The 19,203-nt window shown below is 50.1% G+C and overlaps 1 protein-coding gene across 1 annotated transcript in view; it reads right to left on the bottom strand.

The window, feature by feature from the left end:
* Nucleotides 1-209: 209 nt before the first annotated feature.
* FCRL6 (Fc receptor like 6) overlaps nt 210-19,203 on the bottom strand; it is a 34,358-nt gene continuing 15,364 nt past the window's right edge. The window contains 9 exon segments of the mRNA XM_032845722.1: nt 210-376; nt 1,108-1,173; nt 4,432-4,674; nt 4,919-5,176; nt 5,338-5,382; nt 5,385-5,459; nt 5,462-5,620; nt 5,758-5,780; nt 6,120-6,352. Of these exon segments, the coding sequence (XP_032701613.1) occupies nt 210-376; nt 1,108-1,173; nt 4,432-4,674; nt 4,919-5,176; nt 5,338-5,382; nt 5,385-5,459; nt 5,462-5,620; nt 5,758-5,780; nt 6,120-6,352 (1,269 nt within the window).

The following is a 19,203-nucleotide window of genomic DNA, read 5'->3' as shown; positions in this document are numbered from 1 at the left end:
CTCTCTGTGGGAGCGAGGACTGGCCTTTCCCCGTCCCTGCCATCTGATTCTGGTTATCTGTGGCTGAAGCTCACAGTCTTCTTGGCTCCTCTCAGAGCTGGGACTGTCCTGCTGAGACTTACACTCTGGGGAAGGACAAACTGCATTGTTCCCTTCTCTTTTCTTTGTTTCCTCACAGAGCTCAGAAAAAGGCAAAAAACCCTCTCCGGTTAGGATGGCAGCAGGGGTGGTGTGGGGGAGACGATGTTGAAGACCGTCATTATGGTGGTCACAGTGGTGTTTGTGGTGGGGACAGAGATGACAGGGATAATTGTGGTGGTGGTAGACCGGTAATGTCGACGGTAGTCAGCTACCTCAACCCAGGCCCCGGACTTCCCTTTCACATTAGCAAACGTGTCAGGTTCGGACGAGCTCACTCATCTCCACGCTCCTTCGGGACTATACTCACTGAAGGGTAAATCCCGTCTTCCTCGTTCTCCCTCCAAGTGACTGAAAGAAGGTTGAGGCTTGAATAGGACCCACGTGCGCTCTCACCTCCGGACATCTGTGTCCTGAGGACTTGTCTGGAGGGAAGCCAGTCAGGGGCTCCGGCAGGGCGGTGACAGGAGTGGGAGGCGCGGTTAACGCGGGATGTCCATGCTGGCGGGAGCTGCCTGCCCCACCACGGACTCTCCCAGCTTCACCAGCCCTGACGTTGTTTAAACTAGAGGCTGGCAAACTTCTTCTGTCAAAGAGTCAATATTTCAGGCTTTGCTGGCCATACGGTCTCTGTTGCCATGGCTCCGCTCTGTTGATACATAATAATGTTCTTTACGAAAGTACTTGGAGGACTGGATTCGACCCATGGGCCAGAGTTTGCCAACCCCCGTCTAAGCCCTCCCTGCCCTCCCTCTGGAGGCCGAGTCTCCCCTCCCACTTCCCTGTCCCTTCACCAGCTCCAGAGCACCAGCTCCTCACGCTCCCCCCCGAAGCCACCCGCTTCCTGCCCCGATGACTGGTTCCCAAGGCTTGGGGCTCGCGGGGCTTCCTTCTCCTCGTTCCCGTTCAGACTCCTTCTCCATCTTCAGGGACAGACCAAGCAAGCAAGGTCCAGCTGCAAGTCCTTACCATTTCCATACAACGGGGGCTGCTCTCCACCTGGAGCTGGGGGCGGGCTCTGGGTCGGAAGGCGCCCTAGGAGATACAAAGGCACAATTCTGAGTTCCCTCTGAGAGCAGGCTGGACAGTGGGAGTAGAGAGTCTGAGAGAAAGAAAGTCAGTGGAGGCTGCCGGAGGTCTCAGGCTAGTGTTTTTAAGAGGCTAATTCATAGGTCTGGACACGGCTGATTGTTACAGGATGTTTCCTCTGAAAAATATCCCGGAGGGTAGAGTGGTTCCAGGGGAATTACAAACTGGGAGGAAGCAGGGTCAGAAAGGAGGGGTCACACCCCTGCATGGAGAGGGCCCAGACTCACTTCTGCTGTTCAGAAGAAGGAAAAGCTGGTAACTTTGGCCACACGCTGAGCCTGGGAATTCAAATACGACGTCGACCTGACAGCGCAGTGCCGAGCCCAGCGACCAGCACGTAACTGGATGACAAAAAAGTCCTCTCTTCCTAACTCTTTGGTGTCTGACATTCTTTGCGACTGTCCTGCAAGGGCTGATACTATGACGTCATAGTATCATATGTAGATGAGGTGACTGAGGCTGGAGAGGGGACTTCTCCAAGGTCACACAAGGTAAGGGGGAGGGACATATTCTTAATCCAGGTTTATGTGCTTTGTCTCGAGCATGCTGCCTCTTGGAAAGCAGGTGCTTCCAGGACTTTAAAAATTAGCTCCCAGGGGCGCCTGGGTGGCTCAGTGGGTTAAAGCCTCTGCCTTCAGCTCAGGTCATGATTCCAGGGTCCTGGGATCGAGCCCCGCATCGGGCTCTCTGCTCAGCAGGGAGCCTGCTTCCCCCTCTCTCTCTGCCTGCTTCTCTGCCTACTTGTGATCTCTCTCTGTCAAATAAATAAATAAAATCTTTAAAAAAAAATTAGCTCCCGGGATAGGGATTGGGTCACGGGGTTGATGCCTGGCGCCTAAAAAATGTTCATTATCTCTGACAGCAAGAAGGCACCAGGATCCCTGGCAGGATTGGGGGAAGGGTGCTTCCTATAAAACCAGCAGGGCATTTACGGAAATTCCGAGAGGCTCCTGGTTGTTAAACATCCCCTCGTGCTCATTCGTCAGGGCGTGTTTCTGGGCCGCCATGTGCCGAAGAGCTCCGGGAATCCGACGGACCTGTTTCACGTGGGGTGTGACAACGGGTAGTAAAAAGGACAAACTGCCGTGGCACACCTAGGCGAGTGCTCCTTGGACGTGGGCCCCTTGCGTAACTATACATGGTGCTAGTGACACCATCGTTGGCCCAGATGTTTTGAAAATTGCCTTCGGAGATACAGCCTGTCACGTATCTTTGGTGGCGGCACGTGTTTTGTTTGTGGGGGAGTGGACGTGCTCTCCGGAGGTGGTTAAGTGTCTTCCAGACCTAGGTGTGAAGAACGGAGCGGTTGATCTCCTGTTATTCTTGTGAAGCTTTGGAAAGGGGCCTGAAGGTTGTTTTCTGTGTGACAGTCTCAAGGTTCTGTGCCTCGGAGTTTCTGAGAGAAGCGGCCCAGGAATGCTCAGCAGGAGCCCAACTTTCCTGAGAGACAGGTTCCTTACTACAGGGGAGCCCCGCTGCTCCCAGGTTGGCAGAGGGGGCTGGGTCGGGGAGCGTGGGCCGGGCACCGGCAGAGCCTCCCACGAAGAGGGATGTTCTCTCTTTCCCTTAGAGAGGCTTCTTTCTCTTGAGGATCTTTCCCCAGAGACTGCTCCCCACCATCTTGTCCGGGGCTGGGAGGGAGACAGCTCTGCTGTGCTGCTCTGTCTTGAATGCTCTGACCCGGGCGTGAGGGGCCGGGAACAGACACACCTGTGTTCCTGAGGCCAGGTGGACGGCTGGGCCAGTAGGAGGAGGCTTTGCTGCAGATGCAGGGATGATGGCAGTCACACACCTTCAGCTCCTGGTCTGCTACTCCAGCTGCCTCTCCGTCTAGCCCCAGACCTGCCTCCATCTTTCTCCTACCGTACAGATATGCCTTGAAGCAAGGTAGCTGGCAGGGACCCCCCCCCAAAAAAAAACTAGAGGGAAGGTTTGTTGCCCAAAGATAGCTAGAAGGGGACAGGAAGTGGGAGGCTGGCCCGAGCCCTAAGTGGGGGCTGGTAAGCAGGGCAGGGGTGCAGTGCTGGGAAGAGGGCCTTTCAGGTAGCCCAGCTAGGGAGGAGCACTTGGGCAGGGTGGCGGGGTGGTCTTTCTCACGGAGTAGCCGGGCCCAGCTCCTGAAAAACTCATCACGCAGTCCTTAACAGAAGGAACTGTCGACTTGAACAAGTAAACGTAGCTTTGGCGGTCTACGACAGCAGCCCCTTTCTCCCCCGGCAGGTGGAAAATAAGAATGATACCCCTGGGTGGGGGGAGGGGAGACGCTGGGGCTGACTTGAGTCTCTGTAGGCGGGTTGGAGAACAAGCTGGCACCAGAAAGCTTTGGCATCGGTAGCCCTTCCCTGAAATGTGGCCTGAGGTGAAGAAAGGTTAGAATAAGAGCGTGTGTAGAGCTACCCAAGGTGATTGCTGTGAAAGCCCCCCAATTCCTGCTTCATCGTCATGACCGGACGGGAGCGGGGGAGGGTCCGGAATCCACGTAGACCAGAGGGAGAATGTACCAAGCCCCACGAGGTATCAGCCCAACATGTTAGGTAGCACGTAGGTGTCATCTCCTTCGCCGAAAGACAATGACCCCAAGAGGGAGACACTGGAGGACTCTTAGAGTGAACGGGCCCAAAGTCACAGAGTTAGGAGACAGCAGTGTTGGGAGAAGGCCATCGCTCCATCCTCTCTGCCATGTTTCCTTTCTCATGAGTGAATGTCCACTGAGCCCTCCCTTGGTCCCAGGACCGGACAAGATGGGTGCGTGCTCATGAGCACAGAGATGGGCACTGGGGTTCTCATTCCCTCCTTTCCTCTGCTCAGCAGAGCTCTGGTCTGACTGTGAGCTGGTGGCCTGGGGTTTTCCTGGCATATTCAACAGCCAGAGTGTCTCTCAGACATGAAGGACTCCAATGTGCACTGCATTTGGCTGGTGAAAGTTCCTGTGTTTGATCCTCCTTTCAGGCCCAGGTTTGCGGTCGTGGCTTTGTGCATCTCTGCGTGACTGTGGGTGTGAGACAGTGTGTCTCTCTGTGTGCGTGTTTTGGAAGCTGTTAGAGTCCCTCCATGGGCTCCTTTGTGTGACACGCAAAGAGAAGTCCCTCCTCCCACCCAGCACCCGAAGAGGAAGCAGCTGGTCCCCTGAGATGCTGGCTCTTTAAAGGCTGGGGTGCCTGGCACAGGGACTCAGCCACTAAGAAAGTCACAGAGGTCACTGACCAGTTTTTCCCCAGGGTCTGAAGTAAGCCACAAGTGCAGTGGCAACGACCAGCACACCAGGGAGGCTCGCAGATAGACAAGGAACCAGCCAGGGGCTGCTGCTGATGGCAGACAAGCCCCGAGGACCCAGGGGTGAGGTGGGGTGACCACGAGCACTGAGGATGGAATTCAGAAATGCACCCCAGACGGGCACGGAGGAGGCAGAATGGCTGGCATTGGGGGAACTGTGTGGCCCAAAGGAGGCTTGTAGACAGAATGAGGGTGGTCCAGGGGACACCAGCTCGGCAGGCAACACCACTGAGGACCATGGACCCACCCCTGCCCCCCATGGAGCTCTCTCTTCCCCTCCAGGTTCAGTGCACAGATACCCAAGCAGGGTCCATGCTCCCTCATGCAGTGCAGAGTGTGGGGGGTGGGGCACAGAGTGGGAGACCTGACCCCTGCCTGCTTCCTGGGGCTCAGAGCCCGGGTGGGGGACAAGACATACCATCTAGGGAGAGCGTCCTGGGCTCACTTGTCTCATTGGAGACACCATTCTCCACCTGGCAAGAGTAGTTCCCAGCATCCTGGTCTGACATCACAGTGAAGGGGAAGGGGGCGGCTCTTCCATGGGGAGCCCCCTGGTTCCCCAGGATCTTCCCGTTCAGGTGGAATGAGTACAGGATCAGAGGGGAGCCATTCTGGGTCTCACAGAGGAGCTCCACTGCGTCCCCACAGCAAGGCCTGTGGACCTGGGTCTCAGGGGCTGGGACACAGGAGCTGGGCAGCACGCGGGGTGGGAGGCTCAGCTCTACTTTCCCAGGCTCCTGGCCCCTCCTCCCCTGGGGACCCCTTTCTACGGGCCCTGGGTTCCTATTACCTGAAGCTCAGATCCCTGGGGAGTGTCTCCCTTTCCTCCCCACTTACCTTGTACCCTCACCTCCAGCTGGGGGCTCTGTTTCTGGACCTGCTACCCTCCGTGGTGGCCTGAGACCAGTAAAGCCCAGAGGCTCCCTCCCAGGTTTCTGGGAGGCAGAGCTCTGAGTGGGACCCTGGTTCTGTGAGGTGCGCCCATCTTTGTGGAAGGAGAAGAGGAGACTCGAGGCCGACCTCCGGGGGTGCAGCTCCGTCTGGCATCTCAGGGTCGGCGGGCTCCCCTCACGGAGCTCGGGACAAGGGACGGTGCACAGCACTGGAGGTGGGAACAGCTCTGGGGAGAAGCAGGCCCAGGCTCAGCGGGGACTCCTGAATCCTGAGTCCCCAGGGGTGGGGGTGTAAGCTGGGACACATCCCAGGCCACAGCCCCGTGTCCCATGGGAGACACTGTCCTTGTCCCCCAGGACCCACCTCTGAGCTGTACCCCACACTGCCTGAACCAGAGCCAGAAGGTCTTGTCAGTCATCTGGTCCCCAGAGGGCAGGGTCTGGCCCAGGGTCTCTGGGACTGAGTGGCTGGGCTGGTTCAGGGTGCTTCCACGGCCCAGGGCATCCCCCTCCTTCCCTGGGCTCCAGATGTGCCCCATGGGGGTGGGCATTTGGACAGCATGGTGGACATCTCAGGTCTCTGTGATTGGCTCAGCATTTGGGGCAGGCAGAGGGAGAGCTGCTGGCCTCTAGTGACCAGATCCCTGAGCAGCACCCCAGCCCCCACTCCCCCGACCCCTGGAAGCTGGTGACTCATCTTGGACTTGAAACGTGGTCATATCTGACCTTTGTGTGCCTAGGTGCGGGAGGAAGGTTGCTTTCCCAGTGCAGCTGTACTGGCCGTTGCTTTCCAGTGTTGCTGTCCCCATGGGCAGAAACCGTTTGGCCTTTGGGTCATGGAGTGATTTCCCGTCTTTGTAGAACTTGGCTAGGGACAGAGCTACATTCCTCCATCCTTGGCACTGCAGAGTCAGGATGTTGCCCTCAAACGTGGGGTTTGGCAAGGTTCGGAGGTACAACTAGCCTGTGAAACACAGGAATGGGATCCCATCAGCCCATTTTCTCCCTCCATCCCCTAGCCTCAGGCCTCCCCTGGGGATAGAGGTTCCTGGACAGCACCTACATGGCCACTCCGTCCCCTGGGCCTTCGTGCCAGACCGAGGAAGGGTCTCCGCTTTCCTTTCCCCTCCTCCTCCTCCCTCCTTCCTCTTCCCTGCTCTTCTAGTCCCCTCCCCTCCCCCACTCTTCCTGAACCTTCTCTCTGGTCTTCCCTTCTACCTCCTCCTCAGCTCCTTTCCAGCTGCCCTTCCAACATCGCCCAGCTTGGGTTCAGTTAAATTCTTTCTGTCCGTTGTTCTACCTCCTTCCTTCTGACCCAGTTCTCTCCCCCCAGATGGGCTCCTCACCGCCTGGCTGCCCCAGGGCAACTCTGTGCAGCTTCCACTTCCGAGCACAGCTGCACACAGCCCACCAGCCAGAAGCCGGAGGCAGGGACGTGGGGAGTGCCCCTGCCTGGGCTCGCTCCTGCTTCTCCTGTCCACGCCCCCAGGCCCAGCTCCCATCCCTGCAGGGAGTTTCACTTCCACCACCGTTCTGGGGAGAGACCTGTCCTGTCTGTCCTCATTCCTAAAATGCATTCTATGGTCTGATGTGGACAAGAGACAAGCTCCCAGGGGCCCAGCACCCTCTGCAGGGCAGTCCCAGGCCGGCCTGTCCCCAGGCCATACTTCTTTGACAAACCAGACACCGCTGGTCCCAGACAGCCTCAGGAGCCAGGCCTGAGAGCTGAGAGCAATGGTGGGGAAAGGATGGGAGCCCCAGAATAGCCTTTGCCTGGGTCTCTCTGGGCCCTTAGGACCCCCTTCCACCCCCCACTGGAGGCTCACGCAGAACTTAAGGTTGAGCCTTGCTTTTGCCGCTGCTCTTTCTAGCAGTGCGGACCATGGGTTTGCGTCCTGCCCAGCACCCCTCACCCCAGCCTGGCACCACAGAACGTGTCCCTGGCCATCAAGATGTTCATAGGCCAGGGTTATTCCTACTTGATAGGAAGCTCCGTGGAGGTCAGGAGGGACTGGAAGACAAAGAGAGCTGAGGGACAAAGCTGCCTTCTCTGAACACACAAGGGACAGAAGGGAGTTCGGGGCCTTGGTGAGTGGAGAACATAGATAGGACTTTAGAGCCACTCAGAGAGAAGGAGACAGAGGTCAGTTCCATTTACAAGGGAATAAGATGAGGCCCAGAGACATTTGCTGGGAACCGAATCACCTAGAATTACTCTCAGCCTGAGACCAGTGGGGTCCCAGGTCCCATTTCTGCCTGGGCACCAGCCAGGACTCCTGAGCAATGGGCCTAGTCTGCTGCTCTGAAGATGTTTCCAGGGGACCCAAAGGCCCATCAATTAAGCTTTGGGCCAGAGTTATATTTGGAGTTGGAAAAGACATATATAAGACTCATCGGTTTGTCTAACACAGGGAACTGTAAGAGAACAGAGTGATAGAATTAGGGTAAGCAGCATGAAGAACTTTTTCACAAGGAGGCCTGTCACCTCGGGAATGGGTGCTCATACCCATTCAATAAACCAACCACCCAGTCCCCTGGGCACCTACTCATCCAGACACCCAACAACTCAGCCACCTAACCACCCAGCTACCTAACCACCTAGCTACCCAGCCACTCAGCCCTCAGCCCCCCAACCATGCAGCCCCCAAACCCCCCAGCCTGCCAGCTTCCCAGCTCCCCAGACTCCCAGCCACCCAAACACCCAGCCCCACAGCTCCCCAGGCCCCTAGCCACTCAGCCCTCCAGCCACTCCATCCCCCAGCCCCCCAGCCACCAGCTTTTATGTTGGACCCAGTGCTTAGAATCCTCTGCCCTATCTAAGTTCAAATGTCACAACCTTAGGTCTGTCTTTCTGGGACCCACAGTTGAAATAATCCTCCTCAATCACTATTACAACCCCCCCACTGTGTTATCATCAGAGCACTTGGCTTTGTTTGAAGTTATCTTATTCTGTAAATTGCCTACTTGTTACCCCGCCCCCCTGTCTAGAATGTAAACTCCGCGAGAGCATGGACTCTGCCTGTCTTCTTCACAGTCACGTCACCTGCGCCTGGGATCTGTGCCAGGAATAGTCTGTGTTCCACAAGCCTCTGTTAACAAACACTCGCAGGCTTTCCTCTGTGCCCAGCCACGTGGGACAGGGCATATGAAGTAGGAGACAGAAGAGTAGACCCTTGCAAGGGGCAGGGGGCGGTGTCTGAGCTCCTATCTGCACCTGCAGAACTCAGACAGCTAAGGCAGACCGTGCCGTCTGGCGGCCTGATCTGTCCACAGGGCTCTGGAGGGCCCAGCATGGAAGTGACAGGCAAAGGAGGTGAGAAATCATGAAAGGATGAGGGACCCGGCCTGGTGGCTCCATCAGTTGGGGGATGACAAACACTGAGCTTGCAATTCTTTATATGCGCCCCTAATGCTTCTAGCTGTCTGTCTGTCTATTTATCATTTTGTTATTATTTTTTAGGATCTTATTTTTAAGTAATCTCTATACCTAATGCGGGGCTTGAACTCACAACCCTGAGATCAAGAGTCACACGCTCTCCTGAGTGAACTAGGCTGCTCAGAGCAGAATTTTTATTTTTATTTAATTAAAAATAAAATTTTTAAGTAGGGTCCATGCCCCAGTGTGGGACCTGAACTCATGCCTGTGAGATCAAGAGTCACATGCTCCCGCGACGAAGCCAGCCAGTGCCCCTAATGCTTTTAAATGAATGAGGAGCAAAAGTAGCCTGGGAAGACAGGCCAACCCACGAAATGATGGCAGATGAGGTTAGATGGGCGTGAGTAGCCCACGGGATGGGCGGCACAGCTGGACACGAAATGGTGGAGAGTGTTCTAGACTTTGGGACAAGGTGTGAAGCAAGGAGTGGCACATGGCCAAGCACAGTCAGGCCAGCTGTCCTCAGGCCCTGCTGCATCCTTTGTGGGTGGAGACCCTCTCACTGGGGGCTTGAGATGTGGCTGCTTGGCATGTGACTCACACGATGTCACACTTGTTGTCTACACGGCCTGGGACCAGATGGAGGCTTTCAGCTTCACTTCTCTGCTCAGCTTGGGGCTAGCTCAGCCACAGGCTCTCGGTATGTGCAGAAGGAGAGTCTTTCTTGCCATCCCCTCCATCTCCCCCTGGCCCCATCTATACACATCTTTTCCTCCGAGTTTGGTGTAGTAGGAAGCATGCAGGATTTGGAATCCCAGGACCTGAACTTGACTCATGAACCCATCTCTTTCCGTGTGAACTTGGGTGCACTGTTTGAATCCCAATAGCCTTCCATTCCTGATTCTTTCTATATGATAGGAACCACGACAGCCATTTCCTCTTTTTTTTTTTTTTAAGATTATTTATTTATCTGACAGACAGAGATCACAAGTAGGCAGAGAGGCGGTGGGAGGGGGGAAAGCGGGCTCCCTGCTGAGCAGAGAGCCCAATGCAGGGCTCGATCCCAGGACCTTGAGATCATGACCCGAGCCGAAGGCCGAGACTTTAACCCACTGAGCCACCCAGGCGCCCCCCATTTCCTCCTTACAGAGCGGTCGCTCAGAGTTTCACTCCCTGGAAACGTGGTTACTGCCTTCACTGAAAGCAGAAAGAAGGCCTGACCTCAGAGTGACTAAAACCTTGCAATGTAGTGATGCCCCTCTTTCTTTCCCCTTTTTACCGGAAAAACACCCTGCAGCTTCAAAGTGATGAGTAAACAGGGCTGAGGGCACGGAAGCCTACAAAGCAAAAGGGATCCAGAGAGCAGAGGGACACTTTAGATAAGCTCGTGTCCCCGGCTCTGATGACCTGCTGTCCAGCACTGTGAGACCTGGGAGCTGTGCCTGCAGACCCAGTGTCTGTGATGAAGACAGCTGGCTGTGGGGTATGCCGAGGGGTGGTGGCTGCATTACAGTCCTCTTACAAAGGGGACTGTGGACCCCAGTTTGTTACAGGCTGAAGATGATGTGGTGACATAGCCATTGCATAAGCTGCACAACAGAGTCCCGGACAATGGAGGCTGCAGCCCAGTGGACCTTGGTGCTACTCAGGCCGTGGTCGGGGGGGAGGGGAAGGCCCAGCTCCTGGCCCACTGACCAGGTGCATCAAGACCCAGCAGACCAGGATGATGAGCAGGGCTGAGAAACCATTCCCCACTTGAGGGGTCAGGAGACACTTATCTGAGAAAGGCACAACAGAGTAGGGACACAGTAGTCTTCAAATAGTCGATGAGTGACGCTTCAAAGAGGGGGAGAGACTTCAGGCCGGAGTGGGACTGATTCCAGGGAATGAGAGAGACCAGGGAAGCAGGTTTCAGCAAAGCATGAAGGACTAGCTCACAACAGCTCGAGAACATCGGAACAGGCTGCTTTGCCAAGCTGTGGCTTCCATGGTGCTAGAGAGTGGTGGTGTTGTGGGAGCTCTGAGACACTTCGCATGGGTGGTGTGGGTCTACAGAGGGTGGGTTCCAGTCCCGGCACTGAACTTAGCTAATGCTCAGCTCAGCAGAAAGTCAAGGTTCATACCCTAAACTTCAAATATACCTTTAGTGTACAGCTGTGGACCAGCACGTTCAGTGTCTGGGACCCTGGCCTCTCGAATCTGTGATTGTCAGTAATAGTATTAGGCACCATTTGTTGTGTGAACATACCCCACCTGGCACTTGAAATGAATTTTATTTTCCTGTCTACTTGATTAGAACCCAACCACAGCCCTGCTGGTGATATTACAGTGGGACGGAGAAAGGAGCTCCAAGTGGACGTGGGTTTGCATCTCTCTGTTTTGCTCTTGCTAGCAGGGTGATTCTACGCAAGCTTCGTAACCTTTCTGAACCTCAATATCCTCAATTGTTTAATAGGGATAAAAAAACCTGTCCTATGATTCTAAAGGTTAGGTGTGATACATTATACCCTATAAAACAGGCCGTCAGTGCTTTCTTCTTGGTCTCTGCCTACATCTAAGAGGAAATAGCAGCTTTGCACTTATGGACACTCTGTTCCTCCACATCTAGCCCTGGGGTCCCAGCATCTTAGGCTAGTTTTCTGGGGTCCCCAAGCATCGAGTGTGACTCTGTTAGGTCTGGGTCCTCTACCACCCTGTCCCCTAGTCAGCCAGTTTTTCACTCTCTCCTCTTCATTTGCTTTCTTCTGTTCAGATCATGGGTCCCAAGCTAGAAAGCACTGGGACTTTATCCATTCAAGTCCACCAAGGTCTGGTCCTTTTATAAGGTAGTGATTTGCCCTTAAAAGCCTTTCCTCTGGAGTATACCCAGGTACTAGACCATCCTGATCCTGCCTTTGGTATGACCACTGGACTTTTTCACTTGTCCAAATGGCCATTCATAAACACACAGGCAACAGTGACGTGGGGGGAAGGAAGAACACTGAGCGAACAAGGGTCTTCCTCACAGGGTCAAACTCCCACAAACTCTGTCTAGGAAGAGATCGTATTTAGGAGTGGTTTTGCTTTTCTGGTTCAATGAAAACAAACAAACAAGCAAACTACTGGGACCAAGTTTAAAACAAAAAATAAATCGACTCAGAAATTGTAAACTGAAGTAAAATGTACGCCCAGACTTGTTCCTTCTAAGTGTAGCAGGTAATAGTGGCTGAGACTGAGTTGAGTCTGGGGGGTCTAGTGACCCTCTCCCCACCCCCATAATTCTCTGTTATTGGAGGAAAAGGTTTTCCATCACTGGCATGGGTGACCGGCCCTGGGGAGGTGGGTCAAAGAGAGAGTTATAGAACAGGGAGAATGGATTTGAGCCTTCAAACCATCCCCAAGGACCAGTCAGACCCAAAACAGACCCTCCTCACCCCCAACAGAGAGAGGATGCAGGCAGAAGGGGGAATAGCCAGTTCTATAAAAGGCTTCGAACACTCAGAGCAAAGCCTCTTGACCAGAGTAGGAGACTGGTCATGGTTGACTGCTTCTAAGAAAACACTGAGACTTCATAATAATATATCTTTTTGTAAAAGCCCATTCCCTTTTTCTGAGCAAAATACACAGAACTGCCTTTTCCCATTTCCCTGATCCCTCCAGCTTACCCCCTACCTAAAGCCTTCTTTCCTTCTATAACTTCATTTTCGTTTTGAGACAGCCTGATGAGTAGTGAAATCTTATTTGACAGGGTAAACATGTCCGTGGGTCTCAGAATGTGATTTTTCTGCCTCCCTAATTTAGCTCTGATACTTTGAAGACCTGCCCTTCCAAGTACCAAGGAAAATGGGATGGGAACAACAGGGAGGCCCCCCACCACACCATATTTCTGTCAAGCACACCCATGTGCACACACTCATTTCAAGCTCCAGCCATAACACCCACGTGAATCCAAAAAAGTAAAACAAGAAGTCCCATAAATGACTTAGAACCTTTGGTGCCCAAGAGGGAAAGCTCACACTTGGTGACTTACCAAAGCACAATCCTGAAGCACACCATGGGGCCTGGCCTGGCACAGAGGAGGGACATAGGTCCAGTTAAAGGCAGATGGAAAGTCACCATGGAGGGAAGAGCATCAAAGCCACAGGCCCAGGGGTAGGTGATGATGTAGTTGTGTTATTGATTCATACACCAAATAGAGGAAGTGGGGAAGAAACTTTAAAAGTTCAAATTAGTATTTCCTCTTTGGTGAAGGGGCATTATATAAGTGAACTTTCTTCACCATGATGCATAAAGGAGTCAGGTAATTTACTAGTAAGCACTTTTGAACCCTCTCTTTGGCTTCGAAAAGCTTATGCTAATGAACCAAGATGGGACAAGGTTATGGAAAGATCCAGAGACTGCCAGAATTTGTGTGATTTCAGTATCATTTAGCTTGAAAGGCAGCACAGTTCTGCAAACACTAAGATCATTCATTCCCCACCCTATTGACCTCCAGTTCTCCAAGTTTCCCTCCTATCCAAGGAGAAATGTGTCTGTCTGTACATTACAATGAGGTGGAAAAGTGGAATCCTGAAAATAGTCCATGGGATCACCTGCTCAGGAGGCAGTCAGGGGTTGATGAGGTCAGAGTAGAATGGGCTGGAAGTTCTGAATCTGAGGTTTTAGGACTGTCAGGTTATTATTTTGAGAACTGTTCCTTAAAACATACCAGTATAAGAGTAAACAGGCAAACCACAGGGTGATGAGATATTTTCCATACACGTGGGTGAGAAAGGACCCATAACCAGAATATAAGATTTTTAAAAGTCATTAAAAAAAGACTGACAACCCATTGGGAAAATAGGTGAAATAACTGAACAGGTAATTTACAAAACTAGATAACCGAGTGCCAAATGAACTAGATAAAGAAGCTTGACTTCATAAATCACCGTGGAAGTGCAAATTTAAACTAAATGAAACACCACTACATTCCCCATGAGAATGGCTAAAACTATCAAGATAGACAGGCCTGTGCTGGTAAGGGTGTAAAAGCAGCTAGAAATTTTGCACACCTCCAGTGGGAGTGTAAATTGGTACAACCAGTTTGAAAAACTGCATGACAAAATCTGATTGAATCATAAAAATAACTGGTGACCCAGCATTTTCACTCCTAGGTACATGTTAAACAGAAATACATTTATATTGACACCAAAAGCAGCATCACTTCTAATAGATAAAATCTGGAAACTACTTAATGAGCCCTCAACAGAGAAGGAGGCCACACATCCTCACCTCCTTTGAGGACAGAACATGGGATTTTAAACTGAAGGTTGGGTAACATACTAGGATGCACTTTCTGACAGTAAGGTTTTTCCTGGAATTCTTTAGGTGAGAAATTCCACGCAGCCTGGGAAGAATTCAGTGTGCTTATTGCCAAAGATAGGAATGGAGAGTGTGAACTTTCTAATTTTTGTGCTCTAGATTCCCTGATTCACTGGAAGTGGGAAAACAATGACACTGGCAGGCACTTCTTAAGTGACTCTATTGATTGGGAGAGAGGTGGACATGGTGAGGAAGTAAAATAGGAAATGGATATCTTATCCACTTGTCTTAAGATATTAACATTCGTACATTTCCCCCTATTGTTCTCTTTCTAGGAGATCACTTGACTTGAGTTGTCTATGCCTTTGCTCAGCTGTAGATCCAGAGTGTGGAGCATCAGCTCTGCAGGGCTGCAGCTAAGGTAGAGGTGGGGCAAACCGTCTAGCTTGCAAGCACTTACTTTGCATGCAGAACAGTTGAAGCCTCTACCCTATCTGCTTCTACTTTCACCAGGTTCTGGCTTCTTGGGTGTGTGAACTCTTCCTGACTTCTCACTCTACCCCTGAAGAGTGAGATGTCGCTGCATTTTTAAAGATCCAGCCCATTCTACTCTGACCTCATCAACCCCTGACTGCCTCCTGAGCAGGTGATCCTATGGACCATTTTCAGGATTCCACTTTTCCACCTCATTGTAATGTACAGACAGACACATTTCTCCTTGGATAGGAGGGAAACTTGGAGAACTGGAGGTCACACAGTTAGTGGAATTGCCTCTCTGAGCTGAGCTTGCTGCATACCATTCTCTTGGGGGAGGAAGGTGAAGTTAGAGGCTGCTGCTAGGTTAGGAATCTTCCAAGACTCAGGCTGATCTTGAAATGAGATGGAGATGGGTTGGGATAGGAATGAAACCTATAATACCAAAACTCTAAGAAAATTCAGGGCTAAAAAGAGTTGGGGAGGATCATGGGCGGGGGAGAATTCTCATCCAGTTGGGGTTTGTAGACTTAATAGATATAGAGCATTCCATTCCCAAATAGCAGAATACACATTCTTTTCAAGTGTACATGAAACATTTTCCAGGATAGAACACATGTTAGGCCACAAAATAACTCTCAACAGGGGCCAACCAGGTCAAGATGGCGGAGAAGTAGCAGCTGAGACTACTTCAGGTTGCGGGAGATCAGCTAGATAGCTTATCTAAAGATTGCAAACACCTACAAATCCAACGGGAGATCAAAGAGAAGAAGAACAGCAATTCTAGAAACAGAAAATCAACCACTTGCTGAAAGGTAGGACTGGCGGAGAAGTGAATCCAAAGGGACGGGAAGACAGACCCCGGGGGGAGGGGCCGGCTCCCGGCAAGCGGCGGAGCAACGGAGCACAAAATCGGGACTTTTAAAAGTCTGTTCCGCTGAGGGACATCGCTCCAGAGGCTTAACTGGGGTGAAGCCCACGCGGGGCCAGTGTGGCCTCAGGTCCCGCAGGGTCACAGAAGTATCGGGGTGTCTGAGTGTCGCAGAGCTCGCAGGTATTAGAACAGGGAAGCCGGCTACAGAGACAGAGCCGAGGAGTGAGCTCACAGCTCGGGCTTACCTTGAACCGGTCGCAGGCTCGGTCAGCTCGGAGCGCGGCTGGAGGCCAGGCAGACGGGAGTAATTGGACGCTGTTCCCTGAGGGCGCACTGAGGAGTGGGGCCCCGAGCTCTCGGCTCCTCCGGGCCGGAGACTGGGAGGCCGCCATCTTCATTCCCGTCCTCCGGACTCTACGGAAAGCGCTCAGGGAACAAAAGCTCCCGAAAGCAAACCCGAGCGGATTACTCAGCCCGGCCCCTGGTAAGGGCGGTGCGACTCCGCCTGGGGCAAAGACACTTGAGAATCACTACAACAGGCCCCTCCCCCAGAAGATCAACAAGAAACCCAGCCGGGACCAAGTTCACCTACCAAGGAGGGCAGTTTCAATACCAAGGAGAGCAGCGGAATTCCAGAGGAGGAGAAAGCAAAGCACGGAACTCATGGCTTTCTCCCCATGATTCTTTAGCCTTGCAGTTAATTTAATTTTTTTTTCTTTTTCAATTTTTTTCTCTTCTTCTGCTAAATTTTTTTAAACTTTTACCCTTTTCTTTTTTAACGTTTTTTAACTAGTTTATCCAATATATATATATTTTTTCCTTTTTATATTTTTTTCATTATTGGTTTTTTTTTTTATTTGTTTCTTTTTTCTTTTTTATTTTATTTTATTTTTTTTCTTTCTGAACCTCTTTTTATCGCCTTCCCCCCCCCCTCACGATTTGGGATCTCTTCTGATTTGGCTAAAGCATATTTTCCTGGGGTTGTTGCCACCCTTTTAGTATTTTACTTACTCCTTCATATACTCTTATCTGGACAAAATGACAAGGCGGAAAAATTCACCACAAAAAAAAGAACAAGAGGCAGTACCAAAGGCTAAGGACCTAATCAATACAGACATTGGTAATATGTCAGATTTAGAGTTCAGAATGACGATTCTCAAGGTTCTAGCCGGGCTCGAAAAAGGCATGGAAGATATTAGAGAAACCCTCTCGGGAGATATAAAAGCCCTTTCTGGAGAAATAAAAGAACTAAAATCTAATCAAGTTGAAATAAAAAAAGCTATTAATGAGGTGCAATCAAAAATGGAGGCTCTCACTGCTAGGATAAATGAGGCAGAAGAAAGAATTAGCGATATAGAAGACCAAATGACAGAGAATAAGGAAGCTGAACAAAAGAGGGACAAACAACTACTGGACCACGAGGGCAGAATTCGAGAGATAAGTGACACCATAAGACGAAACAACATTAGAATAATTGGGATTCCAGAAGAAGAAGAAAGAGAGAGGGGAGCAGAAGGTATATTGGAGAGAATTATTGGAGAGAATTTCCCCAATATGGCAAAGGGAACAAACATCAAAATCCAGGAGGTTCAGAGAACCCCACTCAAAATCAATAAGAATAGGTCCACACCCCGTCACCTAATAGTCAAATTTACAAGTCTTAGTGACAAAGAGAAAATCCTGAAAGCAGCCCGGGAGAAGAAGTCTGTAACATACAATGGTAAAAATATTAGATTGGCAGCAGACTTATCCACAGAGACCTGGCAGGCCAGAAAGAGCTGGCATGATATATTCAGAGTACTAAACGAGAAAAACATGCAGCCAAGAATACTATATCCAGCTAGGCTATCATTGAAAATAGAAGGAGAGATTAAAAGCTTCCAGGACAAACAAAAACTGAAAGAATTTGCAAACACCAAGCCAGCTCTACAGGAAATATTGAAAGGGGTCCTCTAAGCAAAGAGAGAACCTAAAAGTAGTAGATCAGAAAGGAACAGAAACAATATACAATAGCAGTCACCTTACAGGCAATACAATGGCACTAAATTCATATCTCTCAATAGTTACCCTGAATGTTAATGGGCTAAATGCCCCAATCAAAAGACACAGGGTATCAGAATGGATAAAAAAACAAAACCCATCTATATGTTGCCTACAAGAAACTCATTTTAAACCCGAAGACACTTTCAGATTTAAAGTGAGAGGGTGGAAAAGAATTTACCATGCTAATGGACATCAGAAGAAAGCAGGAGTGGCAATCCTTATATCAGATCACTTAGATTTTAAACCAAAGACTATAATAAGAGATGAAGATGGACACTATATCATACTCAAAGGATCTGTCCAACAAGAAGATCTAACAATTGTAAATATCTATGCCCCTAATGTGGGAGCAGCCAACTATATAAACCAATTAATAACAAAATCAAAGAAACACATCGACAATCATACAATAATAGTAGGGGACTTTAACACTCCCCTCACTGAAATGGACAGATCATCCAAGCAAAAGATCAACAAGGAAATAAAGGCCTTAAATGACACACTGGACCAGATGGACATCACAGATATATTCAGAACATTTCATCCCAAAGCAACAGAATACACATTCTTCTCTAGTGCACATGGAACATTCTCCAGAATAGATCACATCCTTGGTTCTAAATCAGGTCTTAACTGTTATCAAAAAATTGGGATCATTCCCTGCATATTTTCAGACCACAATGCTCTGAAGCTAGAACTCAATCGCAAGAGGAAATTTGGAAAGAACCCAAATATATGGCGACTAAACAGCATCCTTCTAAAGAATGAATGGGTCAACCAGGAAATTAAAGAAGAATTGAAAAAATTCATGGAAACAAATGATAATGAAAATACAACAGTTCAAAATCTGTGGGACACAACAAAGGCAGTCCTGAGAGGAAAATATATAGCGGTACAAGCCTTTCTCAAGAAACAAGAAAGGTCTCAGGTACACAACCTAACCCTACACCTAAAGGAGCTGGAGAAAGAACAAGAAAGAAACCCTAAACCCAGCAGGAGAAGAGAAATCATAAAGATCAGAGCAGAAATCAATGAAATAGAAACCAAAAAAACAATAGAACAAATCAACGAAACTAGGAGCTGGTTCTTTGAAAGAATTAATAAGATTGATAAGCCCCTGGCCAGACTTATCAAAAAGAGAAGAGAAAGGACCCAAATAAATAAAATCATGAATGAAAGAGGAGAGATCACAACTAACACCAAAGAAATACAGACAATTATAAGAACATATTATGAGCAACTCTATGCCAACAAATTTGACAATCTGGAAGAAATGGATGCATTCCTAGAGACATATAAACTACCACAACTGAACCTGGAAGAAATAGAAAGCCTGAACAGACCCATAACCAGTAAGGAGATTGAAACAGTCATCAAAAATCTCCAAACAAACAAAAGCCCAGGGCCAGACGGCTTCCCGGGGGAATTCTACCAAACATTTAAAGAAGAACTAATTCCTATTCTCCTGAGACTGTTCCAAAAAATAGAAATGGAAGGAAAACTTCCAAACTCATTTTATGAGGCCAGCCTCACCTTGATCCCCAAACCAGACAAGGATCCCATCAAAAAAGAGAACTACAGACCAATATCCTTAATGAACACAGATGCAAAAATTCTCACCAAAATACTAGCCAATAGGATTCAACAGTACATTAAAAGGATTATTCACCACGACCAAGTGGGATTTATTCCAGGGCTGCAAGGTTGGTTCAACATCCGCAAATCAATCAATGTGATACAACACATTAATAAAAGAAAGAACA

This window comes from Lontra canadensis, unplaced genomic scaffold (genome assembly GCF_010015895.1).
Source record: "Lontra canadensis isolate GAN:19392208 unplaced genomic scaffold, GSC_riverotter_1.0 scaffold168, whole genome shotgun sequence".
Taxonomy (NCBI): Eukaryota; Metazoa; Chordata; class Mammalia; order Carnivora; family Mustelidae; genus Lontra; species Lontra canadensis.
The sequence above is the reverse complement of the archived record's forward strand: the minus strand, read 5'-3'. Positions and strand labels throughout refer to the sequence as shown.